This window comes from Anarhichas minor, unplaced genomic scaffold (assembly GCF_050575085.1).
Source record: "Anarhichas minor isolate MPS153535 unplaced genomic scaffold, ASM5057508v1 ptg000025l, whole genome shotgun sequence".
NCBI lineage: Eukaryota > Metazoa > Chordata > Actinopteri > Perciformes > Anarhichadidae > Anarhichas > Anarhichas minor.
Genome location: NW_027466471.1, coordinates 11811097 through 11826530, shown reverse-complemented (window position 1 = coordinate 11826530; position 15434 = coordinate 11811097). Strand labels below are relative to the sequence as shown.

General features: G+C 45.7%; 1 protein-coding gene across 1 annotated transcript in view; it reads left to right on the top strand.

The window, feature by feature from the left end:
• fam222aa (family with sequence similarity 222 member Aa) overlaps window positions 1-15434 on the top strand; it is a 45104-nt gene that overhangs the window by 12199 nt on the left and 17471 nt on the right. The window contains exon 2 of the mRNA XM_076099340.1: window positions 12348-12490. Within this exon, the coding sequence (XP_075955455.1) occupies window positions 12394-12490 (97 nt within the window). The 5' untranslated portion in view covers window positions 12348-12393. The remainder of the gene's footprint in view (window positions 1-12347; window positions 12491-15434) is intronic.

Genomic DNA, 15434 nt, shown 5'->3' with positions numbered 1-15434 from the left:
AAGCAGTTTAATTCTATTATCTTTCTTTTGTTTCTATCCAAAGTGGGTCCTCCAAGCACCCTCACCTGCCTTGTCTCCTGTTCCGTTCCTTTATCCCGGAGCCACATTCAGCCACAGCTCCACCAATAGGGCCCGAACCCCTCAGCTGTCACACGATGTCCCCAACACACCATCACCTCAGTCAAGATGATTAAAGTAGCAGGATCTACTCTCCTCAGGTCTTTTGCACGTGTTTCACCTCCACCTTTTTACCCAAGGCTGAGGAAAGACAAAGTGAGCAACAGTATCAGGCAGAGAAGCAGGCGGTTGGTTCAGGCGTGGAGCCCCCTCGCCAGACGAGACAGAGTTACGTGGTGGGGGGTTACTGAGTGGAATGAGCAGAGGTAGAAAACTGCAGTGACAGCAGAATGAATAAATTGAAAAATTCTCTCATTGTAAATTGTCTATCACTCGTGACAAACGATCTGATAGGCGAGCGGCCCGGGTTTCCGACGCATCCGTCCCAATAGAGCTGTGAATAACTGGTCTATCTCCACACTGCTTAGCACTGGCCCCGCACTTAATAATTCATACAGTGTGAAATATTTTCCCCGGTACAGATATGCCAAAGAGCTGCCGCCAGCAGGCGGGGGCGGTGAGGGGGGTGTCCCTGCGGTGCTAATTTGGGGGATGGTGACGTGCATAGATTTCTAAGGGGGCTTTAGTTGAGAAGAGATGCCTCCGACACATTTGCTCTCCTGTTTGCTCTGTCTGTTGCAAAGAGCTGAGCTGGAGATGCAGCGAGTGAGAGAGTGCAGATGACATTTAACTCATGGCTGCCTCGAACCAGGAACAGAGGAGGGACATACATTCCCATTTAAGCTGACTGAACACAGTTATCGGTGACTGTGGGGACAAAGAGGGAGGCTGTAAACCTGCTAAGTAGTTTTTGCTGTTTGCCCCGGCGACTGTTGTGGTCACAGATGACATAGTGGCAGCAGGTGTCTATGGACACCTGGTTTACGACTCCTGTTTCCATCAGGTGACTCCTCCTGCCTCAGGCTCCTGCAGGAGCTCAGCAGCCAAAGGCAGCTCTCATGGTCCCTGACCTTATTGTCCCCGTCATTCAAAGCGCTGAGCTCACACCGCTTAATTCTCCACGGCAATGAACCCAAAGCAGCAATGGCCATGCTCACATGTGCGTGCACGGGGGTGGGCAGATATGTACTTGTCTACGATAGTGTCATGCTGTGTGTGTCATTCTTTTGTGCAGCGGTGCTGTGTGGTTTTGTCTGGCTCGTTCTGCAGCACAGTCCTGTACAAACTGGGTTTTTATGGTTCGCATTCAGGTCCTGATACCAATTATGCAAACTATTAAAAATTTAAGGAGGACAGTCTTTTATAATTTAATCCTAAAGTAATAGATTCTATTAAAAATGCATGAGAGGAGCTTTATAGATGGAGCTAGAATTAGTGTCTATCAAAGACTCTAGTCAAGGATGCAGGGGGATTGGGCGGCAAGAGTGGTGGTATTGCCTCATTATTCAAATAGGATGTGATTACCATAGAGCAGGAGTCCCTCAGAGCTGAAGCAGAGCTCGCTGGCCACTGTGATCACAAACAGGAGGAGTATGGTCGGGCTCCGCAGAGGAAGCTCTCCCCTTTTCTGTTGAAATGAAACTGGTTTTAGATTTCCTGTTTTAACTTTCACAAATAGGATTCGCAGTGACGTGTGATTTGTTGTGCTTTACAGCATTCTGTTGTTGAACTACTCTTTGTCTTCCTGGGTTTCTCCTCCCTGGTGTTCCACTCGAGGTTGTTTAGTCTTGTCCTTGCTGAAAGCATGTAGAAAGTGTTCAAGCATGAAAACAGGAAGCCTGCAGTGTTGTAACTTAATGGCTCATGCAGCAAGCAGACCTTTTTACTGGCCTTGGTTGTTCCTTGGTTTACCCCACAGAGCTTCCTGGACAGGTGAGAAGCACAATGCTGGTGAGAGACAATGCTGCTTTTCACAAAGCAGCCATTTGCAGTGTTTCACTTTTAAAACTTTTCAGGCATTTTGTACTCTACTTTATCCCACTCTAGCAGAGGAAGTGAGCTAAACAGTTTTTCTGCATCACTGGTTTATAGAGTACAGATAGCAGTTGAATTTCACTCTGTTATTGTGATTTGCTTCAATAATTACAGGTAGAGAACTGCAGTGATTCAGATACCAAAAACAGCCCCTGAAAAGGCGCTGTGCTTATTAATGTGCTGCGAGAAGTGGATTGAAAAAGCCAATAAAAACTGGAACCCTCGTGAAGCTTATATGGATTTTAAGTTCTGCCTCTGAGGTAAATTTCTCGCCTTTTTGATGTAATGGTTGCCTGTTTATGGAATAAATCCAACGGGCTTAATCGATCATCTCCGTGGAAAGGTCAAGAGGAGAAGCTGTGGTGTTTGAAGTGCTTATCCCATGGAGAAGTGCCAGAAATGTGACACCTTCTTATGAGTGGGCGGCGGCAGGCAGATTAGTGACGGACAGGGTGGCCCAGGGGGACGATTTAGGGAGATTCAGCTCTAAATACTCTTTGTACATCACAGAGAGAGAAATTATAAACTGCCTTCCCCCAAATCCCCATTTTCAACAGAAAAGCATATTAGTAGATTAAAAAGAAAAATTCCAAAAAGAGTAGAGAAAAAAGAAAATCGGGGGTCACAGCTGCTGGTGAAAGGCCAACAAAAGTTTCTCCTCCTGTCCACACTTTCTGTCTAATGTTGCTTGAAGTTACCAGTCGGTTTCATCCCTCTGCAGTCTAATCTAATCTGGAGTGGGTGGCTTTGGGCAGCATCTGTGCTCCGAGTTGAAATAGGGCTTTCTCTCCGCCTAATCCTCTATCCAGGGATCACTCAGTAGGGTGAAGACAATTACCAGCCTGCTCTCTCATGCTAATGGAATCTCTAACTAGATCTTACAGAAAGAGGAGAAAATAGACGGAGGAAGAAGAAAAGCCGGGACAATGGCGCAGAAAGATGACCCAACTAAAATGGGTTTTTAGATTACCATTTAATTATTGATAGAGACCCAGTTGTAAGGCCTAAGGTCAGGATTTGGAGAGCATTTTCTGAGAGAGGAGATAGATTATCAAGTTATTTCTGTGAGTGCGTGTGTGTTGAGGGGTGTCGGGCCAGGAAGTTGCTGAGACAGGACTGATGTCACCGACATATCAGCAGCTGTGTGCCAGATAGTCTGCCTTTCACCTTTTTATCACCTGCCTCCAGCAAGGTGTCTGGAGTGGTTTTAAATTGCATTAATATGCAGGAATTTATAGATTGCCTCCCTTGGCATTTCTGCAGGGAGGGGAGGAGAGTATTACAGTCTCCATCTGCACTAATTACTGGGTCTTGGCAGTGTTACCTGTCTCTTGTGAAGGACAAACCAAGGCACGAGCAGTAACACACAGAGCAGAAGGAGCTCATCTGCTGGGGAGTCTTCAGAAAGAGGGATGTCTCCGGGGCGTTTTTACTCTGGTATGTTTGATGTGTTGGGAGCCTTGAGTACCATAAACAAATCTCTGCAAGCAACATCAATAAACTAAATGACTTCGTCCAACTTCCTTCATCTAGCTGAGAGAGAAAAGCTAACAGGCTCTGCACCTGATTTCAGTGACAGTTGCACGTTCGCTCAAACTGTTGTAGTTAAATGTATCAGTGTATATCTTCTGTTAATCCCGGTGGAAACTTGAATTTACTGTCTCCAGCGTGTCAGAAGATTTAAAGTCACGGCAGCTCAAGTCTGAGCGGGTGGAGACCAGCCGTGTTCTCCCTGATGTGTAGTCCTGAGACCTGAAACGTGAGAGCAAGACTTTGGTCTAAAATAAATCACAGCAGCGACGGAATGTATCCAAAATACTTGAGAAGGAAAAGATAATCAGTCTCCTCATATGCTGTTATCTCCGTGATGACCTCGCTTCTCAATTCTCTCGCCGTGGCTGGTCAAACTCGCTGATAACGGGAACCCTTATCACTTTGCTTTTGTCATGGAAAGCATCTACCAATTTAAATCATTACAACCTGCCCATTTTTTTCACTTTCCCCAATCACTGAGCTGTGACACCAAGACCTTGCCTGTGAAAACACGAGATCGATGCTTTAACTCTTTGTACTTCAGGTAGCTCACTTGCTGCCAGGTCGCCAGGTTTCTGCTTCAAATCTGCACGCTGCGATTCCTCAGCTCGCTGTGGGTTTCTCAGGTTTCTGTGTTTGTCTGTCGGCCTGTCAGAAAGACTTCTTGGATTGCTGCTGCACGACAACATCTTGCTGGTGTTTGTGCCATCTGTGCCTTTTAGCCAGCAGGTGATTACCAACCGCAGACTCACCTCCCACTCTGCCCAATTGGATTCCCTCTGCTGGCATGGTCAGGGCCGGCTTTGAGAGGGAGCAGGATGACAACAGCTGGATAGCACACATTACGGAGTAACGGGAAAGGCTTGCTGAGTCTCGGTGACAGAAACTGCAATGTGGGGAGAATATGGGGAGAAAAATGCCTGCTTCCTTTTCCAGCTTAGCTGTGAGCGCTTGTGTCATCCTCTCTTTTATAGTCTGTAATATCCAGCAGAGCAAAAATGGCTTTGTCACACTTCAAATATATCAAATGAGATCAGTGTCAACATTTCAACGGTGCACTATTTGATTGCCTTGTGGGCTTCACAACGCACTAATGTTATGCATGACTGACTATTGGATCTATGACACCCTCCAGAGAAAGACGGCGGAGTCCGCCTTTGGACCATGGGAATTGGGGTCACCTTAGGCTCTGCGGAGAGCGATGTTTGGAGTCAGGCTTCGGCAAGTGAGAGAAGAAATCACATTGTTTGAATTTAATTATATTCCATTGATTTATTGAACACCCATTAACAAGCATACATTTTGAGGCAGGGCCATTTTGCGTGAAGGTTTTCCCTCTCTCTGTCTCCATCTTTTCTCTCGCCTGCTCACTCCATTTCATCATAAATTGACATAAGCCTTTCTTTGAAGTTCAGGAGCCAAGCTGAGGAATGACAGCACAACAAACAATGAACACAAAACAAAAAGACAATGAACACTGTTTGAATATTCAAGCGAGCCACCATAGGATGGGTAGAGGGAAAAAAAGAGCCCTTGTTTTATTGTTGTTGCGTTAAGCCGTGAATGGACCTGTCTGAGACAATAAAGGATTGTGTCACATTGGGATAAGAAATTTTGCAATATCAACAATGCTTTACAAATGGTATGTAATAAGGTTTTCTGGGGAAATATAAATCCTCGCATGAAAACCAAGAAAGCACAGCTCATTTTTCACATTTGGCTGAAGTTAGTGTGGAGGGTTTGTGATTTATGTTCGAAAGTCCTGCCTGGTGAGGTTGCATCTGCAGCAAAAGTTTTATTTTATTTTTTAGAGTGATATTAAATTAGTTTTTAATGCAGCCAAACTTGTCTTCAATTCATTTCAATTAAAACTGTCCTTTGAGGAGGTATTTTGTCAACAGCAGCCCTTTGATGTATCCTCCGGTGTATCTGCAATCAACAGTTCAGTAAACTCCACAGCTACCCTCCACATCTATTCAATATGTCACAACATAAGCAGGGTTTTCTGTGTGAAAGTGGTATTAGATGACAACTGATGCTGCTGCCTCGCAAAACAATGCAACAAAGGCTGAGGCAATAAGAGGAGAAGAGGATGCGTCTCCCCTGTGGTTTGTCTGACAATCTTAAGCCACGCTCTCATTGCTCAAAGTCCCTCGCTGGCATCAGCAGGAGCACAGAGGCTCAGTCGTGTTGTAAGAGCACCTTGCTTGCACTGTGCTGCAAACCATCAGATTTTACAGAGGGGATTCTCCTAGCATGGGACCGCAGGCGTGTGCTGAGCACAAGTCAGAGTGGAACTCAGGATAGACGGCTTTTTAAAACAGAAATACAAGGCTATGTCAATTATGACTTGGGGATTTTGTTTGTTGTCGTGGACTTTTACGTCTCATTGCTCAATTATAATTTAAATAAAAACAAGAACATGTGTGCCACTATTTAAAAACTGTGCATTTAGACTCTTGTCACACTGCTATGTTTAGTATTTTAGTGTTGAGCTTCAAGCTTTATGAGTTTAAAGCTGGTTTCTATTAAATAGTGTTCCTTCTTTTATTGTGAATACATCTCAGCTCTCACAGCCTCTATTGGAATCTTCTATACCAGCTGAATGCAGCCTGGTTCTTCCTTACATCCTGTTATGTGTCCCTCCTCTGTCAAGTCTGTAGTAAACGTTTCTGAAAGATCATTATCTTATTGAATTAGCTCTCAGGTCAAGTAACATAACCCTCGTATGCTCAGGGTACTTGTTGATTCCACATGTCAAGGTCAGGCTGATCCGGGCTTAGCTCACTCTGCCTCTGTGCACCGCTCACCTATGGTGGAGGTGTAAAAAGAGGAGTATGCAAAGACTTCTGTGGGGAACTCTACTAAAAGCTGCACATGTAATACTTCAGAAAATCAATATGTGGAGACATTTTTTTTAAATTTCAAAATCACACAAAGAAGCAGAGTATGTTACGAATCTGTGGTGCCAGAAGTGGACGGTACCGTGTGAGCTGGACCACAGTGGGGCTACTCACTAGCCGCTAATCCACCATCTACACCTGGAGGCTAGTACTGAATCTAACAAGACCATTTGATTGGACATGCCACCTTGAATGCTGCTCAGGTAGGGGCTTGAAATATAAAGTTGAATACACAATGATATTCTCATTGTTTCATAAGACGTTCAAAAGCCCTCATCCCAGTATTTGTAACACATCCACATGAATCTGAATTTAAATTTCATTCATCTTAATTTGCTGGATTTCAGCTATTTTCTGCATACTTGCTGCCTTCTGGGGCTGTTATTTAATGAAACTTCGCCCAGCACAAAGATGCAGCAGTTGGCTGTGAAGTCAATTAGTCCTCATTGCTATTACAGGGTTGACATTAGTCTAGGCAGGCGTGTTTTGATTAGAGATGACAGACGTCTCGCTGCTGTTGGACTGCCAGACATTCCTCACCCTTCATCCCATGGGTGAAGCTATTGAAGCTGACTGGAGTAAAGAAAGCTAACAGCCGAGTGTATTTGCCAAGATGCCCTTCATCTGCAGAGAAACGTCTTATAAATACGACTGCGCAGCATAGAAGGTTGTATAAGCCCCAATAACAGTGATATGCTGCATCGTATATATAACAATCCGCTGCCAATATGTTATTCCAACGCTGTATATCATGGCAATAATGCCTAAACTGTAGGCTTTTACACACAATGGCCTTTTGTTGTGCAGGTTATTTATTGTGCTGGTGTGAGGTTGTGCAGAGCTGGTGGGTGAGTGCATCCAGGGGCTTGTATTGTTTGGGAATCAGTGGCTCTTGTTTGTGGAGCTGGGAGGGTTTGTTAACAATGCCTTTTTTATGTCCCAGAGTGCGTGCCTGTCGGCAAACGTCCCCCTCACAATTTTTGTTTGTGTGTTTTGTTGTTAGTGTGCGGATCAGGGTCGGCGAACATAACCCTCTCATTGTGTGCCACATCCAAGTGGACCAGTTTTATATCAGGCACATGTGAGCATTAGTGTGTGTGTGTGGGTGCGTGTGTGTGTGTGTGTGTGTGTGTGTGTGTGTGTGTGTGTGTGTGCTTTGAATATACAGTATGGTTGCAAATTATTTAGTGCGGATGTGTGGAAAGTACCGAGCTGAAGGGGTTTACTGCCACTCCTTCCTAATGGAGCCTTTCACTCTCCCTCCATTCATGTGACGGTATGGTGACGGAGAAGGGGGATTAAGGGGGTAGAGGCAGTGCCTTGTTAAAGAAAAAGAAAGGGTTTGAGTGTGTCGATTGGATTAACTTGTTTGGGCTTATTAAGAGGGGAGACACAGCAGCTTGTTAAAAGCATTGCATAGGGCGTCCCACAGTGAGACGGCAGGGTCACCATTCAATTAGGTCGAAGCCCCGCCTCTGCTCATTGTGGAGGCTGTCTGCCAGGCTCCCAGACCACGGCTGGTCCTCCACTGGGAGGGTGAACTTCACTGGAGACACGTTAAGTGAGACAGTCAAACCTCTATAGAAGCTTGGCAACTGGCTTTCAGCATCAATACCAAAATTATACCTTTTCCGGTACGTTAGTACTTTGAAATATATTAGCATGGTTTTTAACACCTTCATTGCCAGACAAGTCCATTGGTATTGGACGGTTTTGCAAACCTTAAATTACAACATTATCCCCTTTATTATTTTTTTTCAATGCTAATGAATGATTGCAATTCCTGCATCTCTGCATGTATGTACGTTATGGTAAACGTTTTGTAAAGATTGTGGTAAGAGTAAATAAAACATGGTGACAGTATGGTAAGGGTTTGGAAAGTTAAGAAAAGGGTGGACATCAGTTGCAATGCTGTAACTGTCAGACATCTACCACACCGTCCTCCACTCCTTAGCTTTCATCCACGCTACGTATAGGGAACGCTACTTGACATTGGACATAAATCCTGAGGTGTGGACATATCTAATATTACATTATTCATAGGATACTGGGCTGGTTTTTCTACAAAACCTAATTTTATTTGACAACAGTTCCCAAATGTTAAATGTTTTCTAAACACAAGCAGCTATACAAGAGCTTTGCACACAGGAATCTGATCAAACAATAACTAAACAGGACTATGAATCTGACCAAACATATTGGGCTTTAATACCCAGCCGAAGTCTCAGCTGCTTCATTCTTTCTTTCAAATGAAACATGTGTAGCTCAAAAACACACACATACTCGCCGTCTATTCACCCATGACCACCCTGTTACACCCCACAGTTGGCAGGATGCTTATCTGGGCAGACAGCTTTGGGCGTGGGGAGCCATCTCCTCTGATCTCCTCTGCAGTTTAAGAACCTTTTAACTTAGAAATAGCCCTCTGCCAACCAAGCCCACCGCCTCTTGATTCCAGCTTATTCCCTCATCTCAGGGGACTGATCTTCCGCCCCCCATAGCAAACCCTGCAGCAGCGTTGGCAGAACGGGAAAGAGCCGATAGACATCCTGGCTTTTGAGATATCCCCACACTGGTGTAATAGGAGACTTGTGAGTGGATTTGATGAGTGAGTGAAGTGCAGGTGATTTTTCAAGCGCTGTGTGTGTGTGTGTGTGTGTGTGTGTGTGTGTGTGTGTGTGTGTGTGTGTGTGTGTGTGTGTGTGTGTGTGTGTGTGTGTGTGTGTGTGTGTGTGTGCTCACACCAGCACCATCCTAGGGATAGACCTGGGCATGATGGGCTGTTTTTAGGGCAGCTGGATGATGGGTCACAGGGTTTTTGGTTTGGAGATAATTCCCTGCCTCTGATAGACATCTGCTAAGTACAATAACCTAATGGGAGGAGATTAGGGGAAAGGGGAACATGACAAACAAGCCAAAGACTTGCTCCTTCTGCCTCGCTCTTAAAGTCAATAATAGGAGAAAATTGGTTCTTGAAATTGAATTGAAAAAAAGTGGGTCTCTTTCAGCGAAGTATAATGCCTCGGAATACATTTGGTGAGTAGCAAATGGAGAAAAATGCAGGGTAGTTACACAATTGTATTTCATTTCAGCGAGGGGAGAACTGTGGAGGTATCCCCCAGTTAAGACTAGCTTTTAGTCTCAATCTACACCGTGTGTCCCTTTCCTCTCTCTCTCTCAACCACTATCTTTTAACAAGTGGGCTGTGAGGATGGGCTCGTTGTGAAATTAGTATCCTCACAGAGAGGACACAGAGAAAGGATTATGTGAATAGCCAGTAATGAGCTCAAAGTGCCAGTGTGTTTGGGCCAGGCCTGCCTGTGTGTGAGAGGAAATGGCACTGCAAGCGACCTTTTTTGCTCAAGCACCTGGCGAGAAATAGAGTGGCCCCTCTCTTCCATCTGCAGCGTGTGTGTGTGTGTGTGTGTGTGTGTATGTGAGAGAGTGAGCTGTGTAATTAACAAGAGTATAAAGATTGAATTTACTGACATCATTTTCATACCACCAGGTTTGTGTTTTGTGCTGCTTCTGAAATGTTTGAAAAATACATATTTTTGACTTGGAGTGTTAAGTGTTTTATACAAGCCTTATGCAATGAGGTCAAATTAAATGTCTTGTGAATAATGTTTTATTAAAAAATATTTTTTAAGAGTGAAAGACTGAATGTTTGCTTGGGGTGCTGCTTTTTTTCTTTAACACCTGCTTCTAATCTTTTAACTATTCAGACCGGGATAGTCATTCAACCTTAATTATAGGCAGTAAGTTGTGTTGTGGTTGTCTATCTTGCTTCCTTCCTCAATTTCTCAATCCACACTTTAGCACTTTACACACCATCTGTGTGAGGAGGGCTGTTCAAGTTTATACAAATACACCTTTTAATGAAAATCCAGTCATTTCTGATTTAAATGATATTTTAAATGGTACTATTCACATTTTACAAGTTAACACGTTCAGTGGGTTCAGAATGTGAAGAAGACATTTTTTGTTGTTCAAGGTGAGATGCTTCAGCGTGGTCTGAAAAGAAAGCATTTATGAAATTATAATAACTATCTTGGATGGATGTGAATTCTTTGATTCTGTTAAACTCATTCTATAAAACTGCACGTAAATATATAGATGTAATTTTAAACTCATCTTACTTGTCGTGTTGTGTAAAGGTTAGTTTGATTGAATGCTTCTATTAGTCTTTTAAAATTGGGAGGTTTTTCACTGGTGATCTATGGTGTGCTTTATTCCTGAAATGAGAAAGAACAGGAGCTGGCGCTTTATGAACTGCCATTAATTTATCTTGTAATCATTATAATTGCTTTCTTTAAATGATAATCTATAAAACTAAGTAATGGACTGATGGCAGGTGGCTAAATGTTCATTTAGTGATTCACTGAGAAAATAAATAACAGGGGACAAGCCTGTGACAGGCGCATGAGAAATCATTTTTCAATAATCTGCCACGCATCATGGCAGGAGACGCTGGCACTGACAGCACGGATGAAATATTTGCCTCTGTTCTTTGTTTTAATATGAGAGGAGACCAGCCCAGATGGAAACGATAGTGTTTCATATCGATGCATTTTGGACATGAGGCTCAAACACATGCAGAGCGAAGATTAAGCCCACAATGCTTTGTACAGAGGCAGGCATGCTTTTTAGGTGAGACTGGGCTTCTGCAGAGTTATAGTCAGTACAGTAAGGGCTCATAGTTTCCTGGAAACCAAACAATATCCGCTAAGTGAACTACAGAAGAGTGAATCTCGATCCTTATCATATGAAAACACTATCTGGACCTAGATGGTTTGCTTGAGCTGTTCTCATCCTGCACGTAATCCAAGTAGAAGACTTAGTAATCAGTCATCATTGTGTTATGTGACACTGGTATGTTGCTGATGAATGAGGTCTGCTATGCTACCCGATTGTTGAGGGTTCTGGTGAGAAGGAGCAGTATGTTTTTATCTATCTATATATATATATACACACACACACACACACACACACACACACACACACACACACACACACATCAGGGCTGCGATGGGCTTTTTGAAAGGAAACTAGCAGCAACTGCCTCCCTGTTCCAGAGTGAAGGTGGCTGTGGGGAAAAGGGGGAGTATAGAGCTGGAGATTTATGGCCTAGAGGGAGATTGATTAGTGCCGTCACTAGCCCTGATGTACGGTTGGCAGTCTCTCCCTCCCAACCCATTGCATTTCACACACACACACACACACACACACACACACACACACACACACACACACACACACACACACACACACACACACACGTGCAGCTATACAGTTCAACACACAGCTACACATACATCCAGACACCGTTCAGTCCCCAGGCCTTTCCTGACAGTCCCTAAGAGCTGTTGCATGTTAAGTTGCAGCAGACAGACTGCTGTTTTTTCAACATTACCATTTTTTTGCTGTCCATAGATAACGCCATCAATCACCATGTACGCGCTGCCCTGGAAGGAATGTGCCTGAGTGTTTCTACTTTCTGAGTGTGCCTGTGTGTTTGTTTTGAGGACTGTTTCGCAGACGGGAGATGCGGTTGAATGGCTGTGTGGATGTGCTGTTTGAAGCTGCAGAGTGACTGGCCTGGACTGTGCTCTGAACCCTTGTCAACCATGCTGCCCCAGTGCAGGTGTGTGTTTATCATTCAGCACACAGAGCGGAGAGGCAGGCAGCTGTAGTGTAGGCATTCTTTCCCCATTAAATCTTGGGTGAGAACCCTAGCCCGTCTAGCCCAGAGCCAGCTGCTGCTGGCTTAGCGAACACGGCCATGGAGCTCTGACCTCGAATCATCCTGCTCAACACACTCAACGTTCCTCTCTTTCTCTTTCTCTTTTTCTGCTCCAGGTTGGCCGCATAACTCCCCCGGCTGTAGTACTGTGCCCACCTCGCGATGCTGGCCTGTCTGCAGAGGAGGCAAAACCCTCCACCCCAGCACCCGGTGTGTGCCAGCAAGACCCTGGAGCCTCTGCAAGCCCTTGGACGAAAATGTGAGTTAACAAAGTGATTGGGAGCGATGTGGGTCAAGAGTTCAGCTCGCCCAAAGCTAAGAAATGAGTGAGGCTTGTGTTCGCCATTTGTTTTTAATCTATCGGTCATGGTGAATGATGGAACCGGGTGGTTAACCCCGACTGTGAATAAGTGAAGGAAAATAGACTTTCCGGTTTCTGTTGTTTGTCACTTTGCCCGCTACTCTGAGGAATTCTAAACAGTTTCATTCGCTCTGCACTTAGACCTTGGATTGCCATGTTGTTTGGCTACTCATTGTGAGGGGGGCTGTTTAGCTGTGCTGATTGTGCAGTCGTGGCAACAGGGCTGAACAGACAGTGTTTAACGTGCCTCACTGGCCCTGGGTGACCCTGAGGGTCTGTAAACATTTACAGTGTCTGGCCCAGGCTGTGCCGGCCGCCTGTAAAGCATGACAGCTGCTCTGTTTGCTCCCCGAGCACCACCCTCTGTCCACTCACAAAATGGTGTAAAGGGACGGAGATGAGCCAGGGCTGAAAACTGTTACAGAGCTGGCAAAACTAGTTTGAACCAGTTTGGGATTAGAGAGGGCTGCGGCAGTCAGGCATCTGGAAGGTGAATTTCTCCCTAATTTTGTTGAAGCTTTTGGATAAGCTTTTTGCGGCGAGTCTGTTTTCTGATGAAGGGAAGAAATGTCTTTTCTCCCTATTGAATGCTGCTAGAGTCTTTAGTGGCCTTTGTTTACGTGGCAGGCCTACGAGCTACCTCAAGCCGATTAAACAGACTGGCGGATGGAGAGCAGTGGAGCACTAACCTACCACTTTTTACCTCAGCTTAGGGGAGGCTTAGTGGGAGTTGCAGGTTCTGCGCTTCCTCATCAGTGGGACATTGTATCAGGCCTGTAACCAGCCCAGTGAAAGGCAAAGAAATAAAGCACTGCCTTCTTCTTTCTCTGCTTCTCACTGGCCAATTAGCTACTTCTCAGGTCAACATCACACTCCACTCGCCTCCGACAGAGGAAAGTCACAAACAACAAGGTGACTGGGCGCCACCTGTGTCAGATCTTGAGTTGTTTTTTGCTGGCCTGTATGGATGTCTCATATGGAACTGCATAGGAGAACAAAGAGGGAACGAGAGACACAAACAGAGCTCCAAGTGCATTTGGAAGGGGCAGCTCTTCAGCTGAGTGGGGTTCAACCAGCCTCACTAATGAGGTTTCAGAGAGGTATAGTGAAAGAGAGGACAAAGACAAACTGCGCAAAATAGAATTAGAGAAGGTAAAGACGAGGAGAGGAAGGGAGGGGAAATGGAGGGAGTCCTCAACAGTCGTCTTAATCGATTCCCTCCTTCCAATTTCGCAGGATTAGCCCACTTCCTCTCCGGGTCCTCTATTGAGGAGCAGCCAGTGGGAGTCAGGACTCAAATCAATAGAGAAAAAGAACAGTCTCCAGTCTTCCCGTTGCACTCCCTCTCACTGACCCTCTCTGTCTGACTCTCCCTCTCTTTCTCCACCTGTTAAACCCTTTGATTGAATGACCACAGCGACTGACTTGAGGTTGATAATGAGGATGTTTGAACATAATAGCCTCCTTTCTGTCCTTGGAGGGGGAAGAGGGAAGCAAGTGTTGAATTTCCACCACTGTGCAGTTCTTGGCCTCAATAAGGCAATTGTTCACCCAGGCCCAGAAGGGGTGCAGAAAGGCAGACAGTGGGTCTGGCTGCAGAAGTGGGCACACTCAGGTCACCACGCTGAGCAGGTCCCCATGATTGATTGTTCGTGGCCCAGTTTGTGCCAACGTGGAATGGGGGTTGTGAGTAAGGTGACCTGGGTTCTCAACAGGAGGCTGAATACCAGAATACACCCCTCAAAGAGACAGAGTGAGTGAGAGCACAGGAGGGGGATTACCTGGCAGCGAGGTAGAGGTGAGCTGTGTCATTTGCATCGGCTGTCCTTTACACAACAGTAATGTGCAGTAGTGTGCATATGGTGTGAGCACTGGGGTGGCAGCAGTTGGGAGGAGAGGGCGAGGAGGGTTTTAGCAAAAGCCACCGCATGCAGATGCCGAGTGGCTGCACAGATCATTGATGCGACTCCCATTAAAAATCCCTCATACCCTCAATAAAAAAGGACTTAACTGGCTCTACCATCAGCTGGAAGCGTTCAGATCGGCTCGCCAGACAATCAATTTCCCCCAAGCGCACAGAGCTTAGCGGGAGAAACGGGAGGCGGAGAGCGGGATGTTTCCATTATCACAGCCCGCTCTATGTCTGGGGGGGGGGGGGGTACTGTAGAGCGGGGAGGGCAGGGGAGAGAAAGGAGGGAGTGGCAGAGGGAGATGGGGAAAGACAAACAAGTGGGGGAGAGTGAGCGCAAAGCAGAATGAGAGACAGAGAAGCTGGCTTTTCAAAAAGCCACTGACCGCCTGCCCTTAAAAATATCATATTGGATTAGCCTCACAGAGGCCTTTTGATATTTCTTTCTTTGGCCGTAAAATTAAAAGGAGTGCAGATCATTACTTGAATTATAAATCATAGGCACTTGCTTTCACTGCGCCCAAATTCCACGCATATGTGGCTGCACTCTCCAGCGCCAGCCCCTGTCATTTTTAATTAAATCCCCCGTTATGGGTGACATTTGTAGCCTGCCCCCTCCGCTGTCCTCCCCTCCACATCTCTCTACCACTGCCCTAGATGGAGACATGAAAGGCAGAGACGTCAGCGGAGCCAGGGCCTCTCATCGTGTTGTGCCCCAGAGAGAGGGCACCCATCCAGACAGATGAGAGAGAAAGGCCCTGCAAGGGGAGAGGGGTGAATGGATGCCACTGACCCTGGCCATCCTCGGCCAGCGGCGACCTCCCTCGCTACCAATCCCTCTCCTTGTTCGTCGTCCTCAACTGTGGGTCTGAAGGTCCAGGGAGCAGGGGTGAGCATAACAGCCCTGCTCCAGGAGGGTAGAGGGAGGTGCAC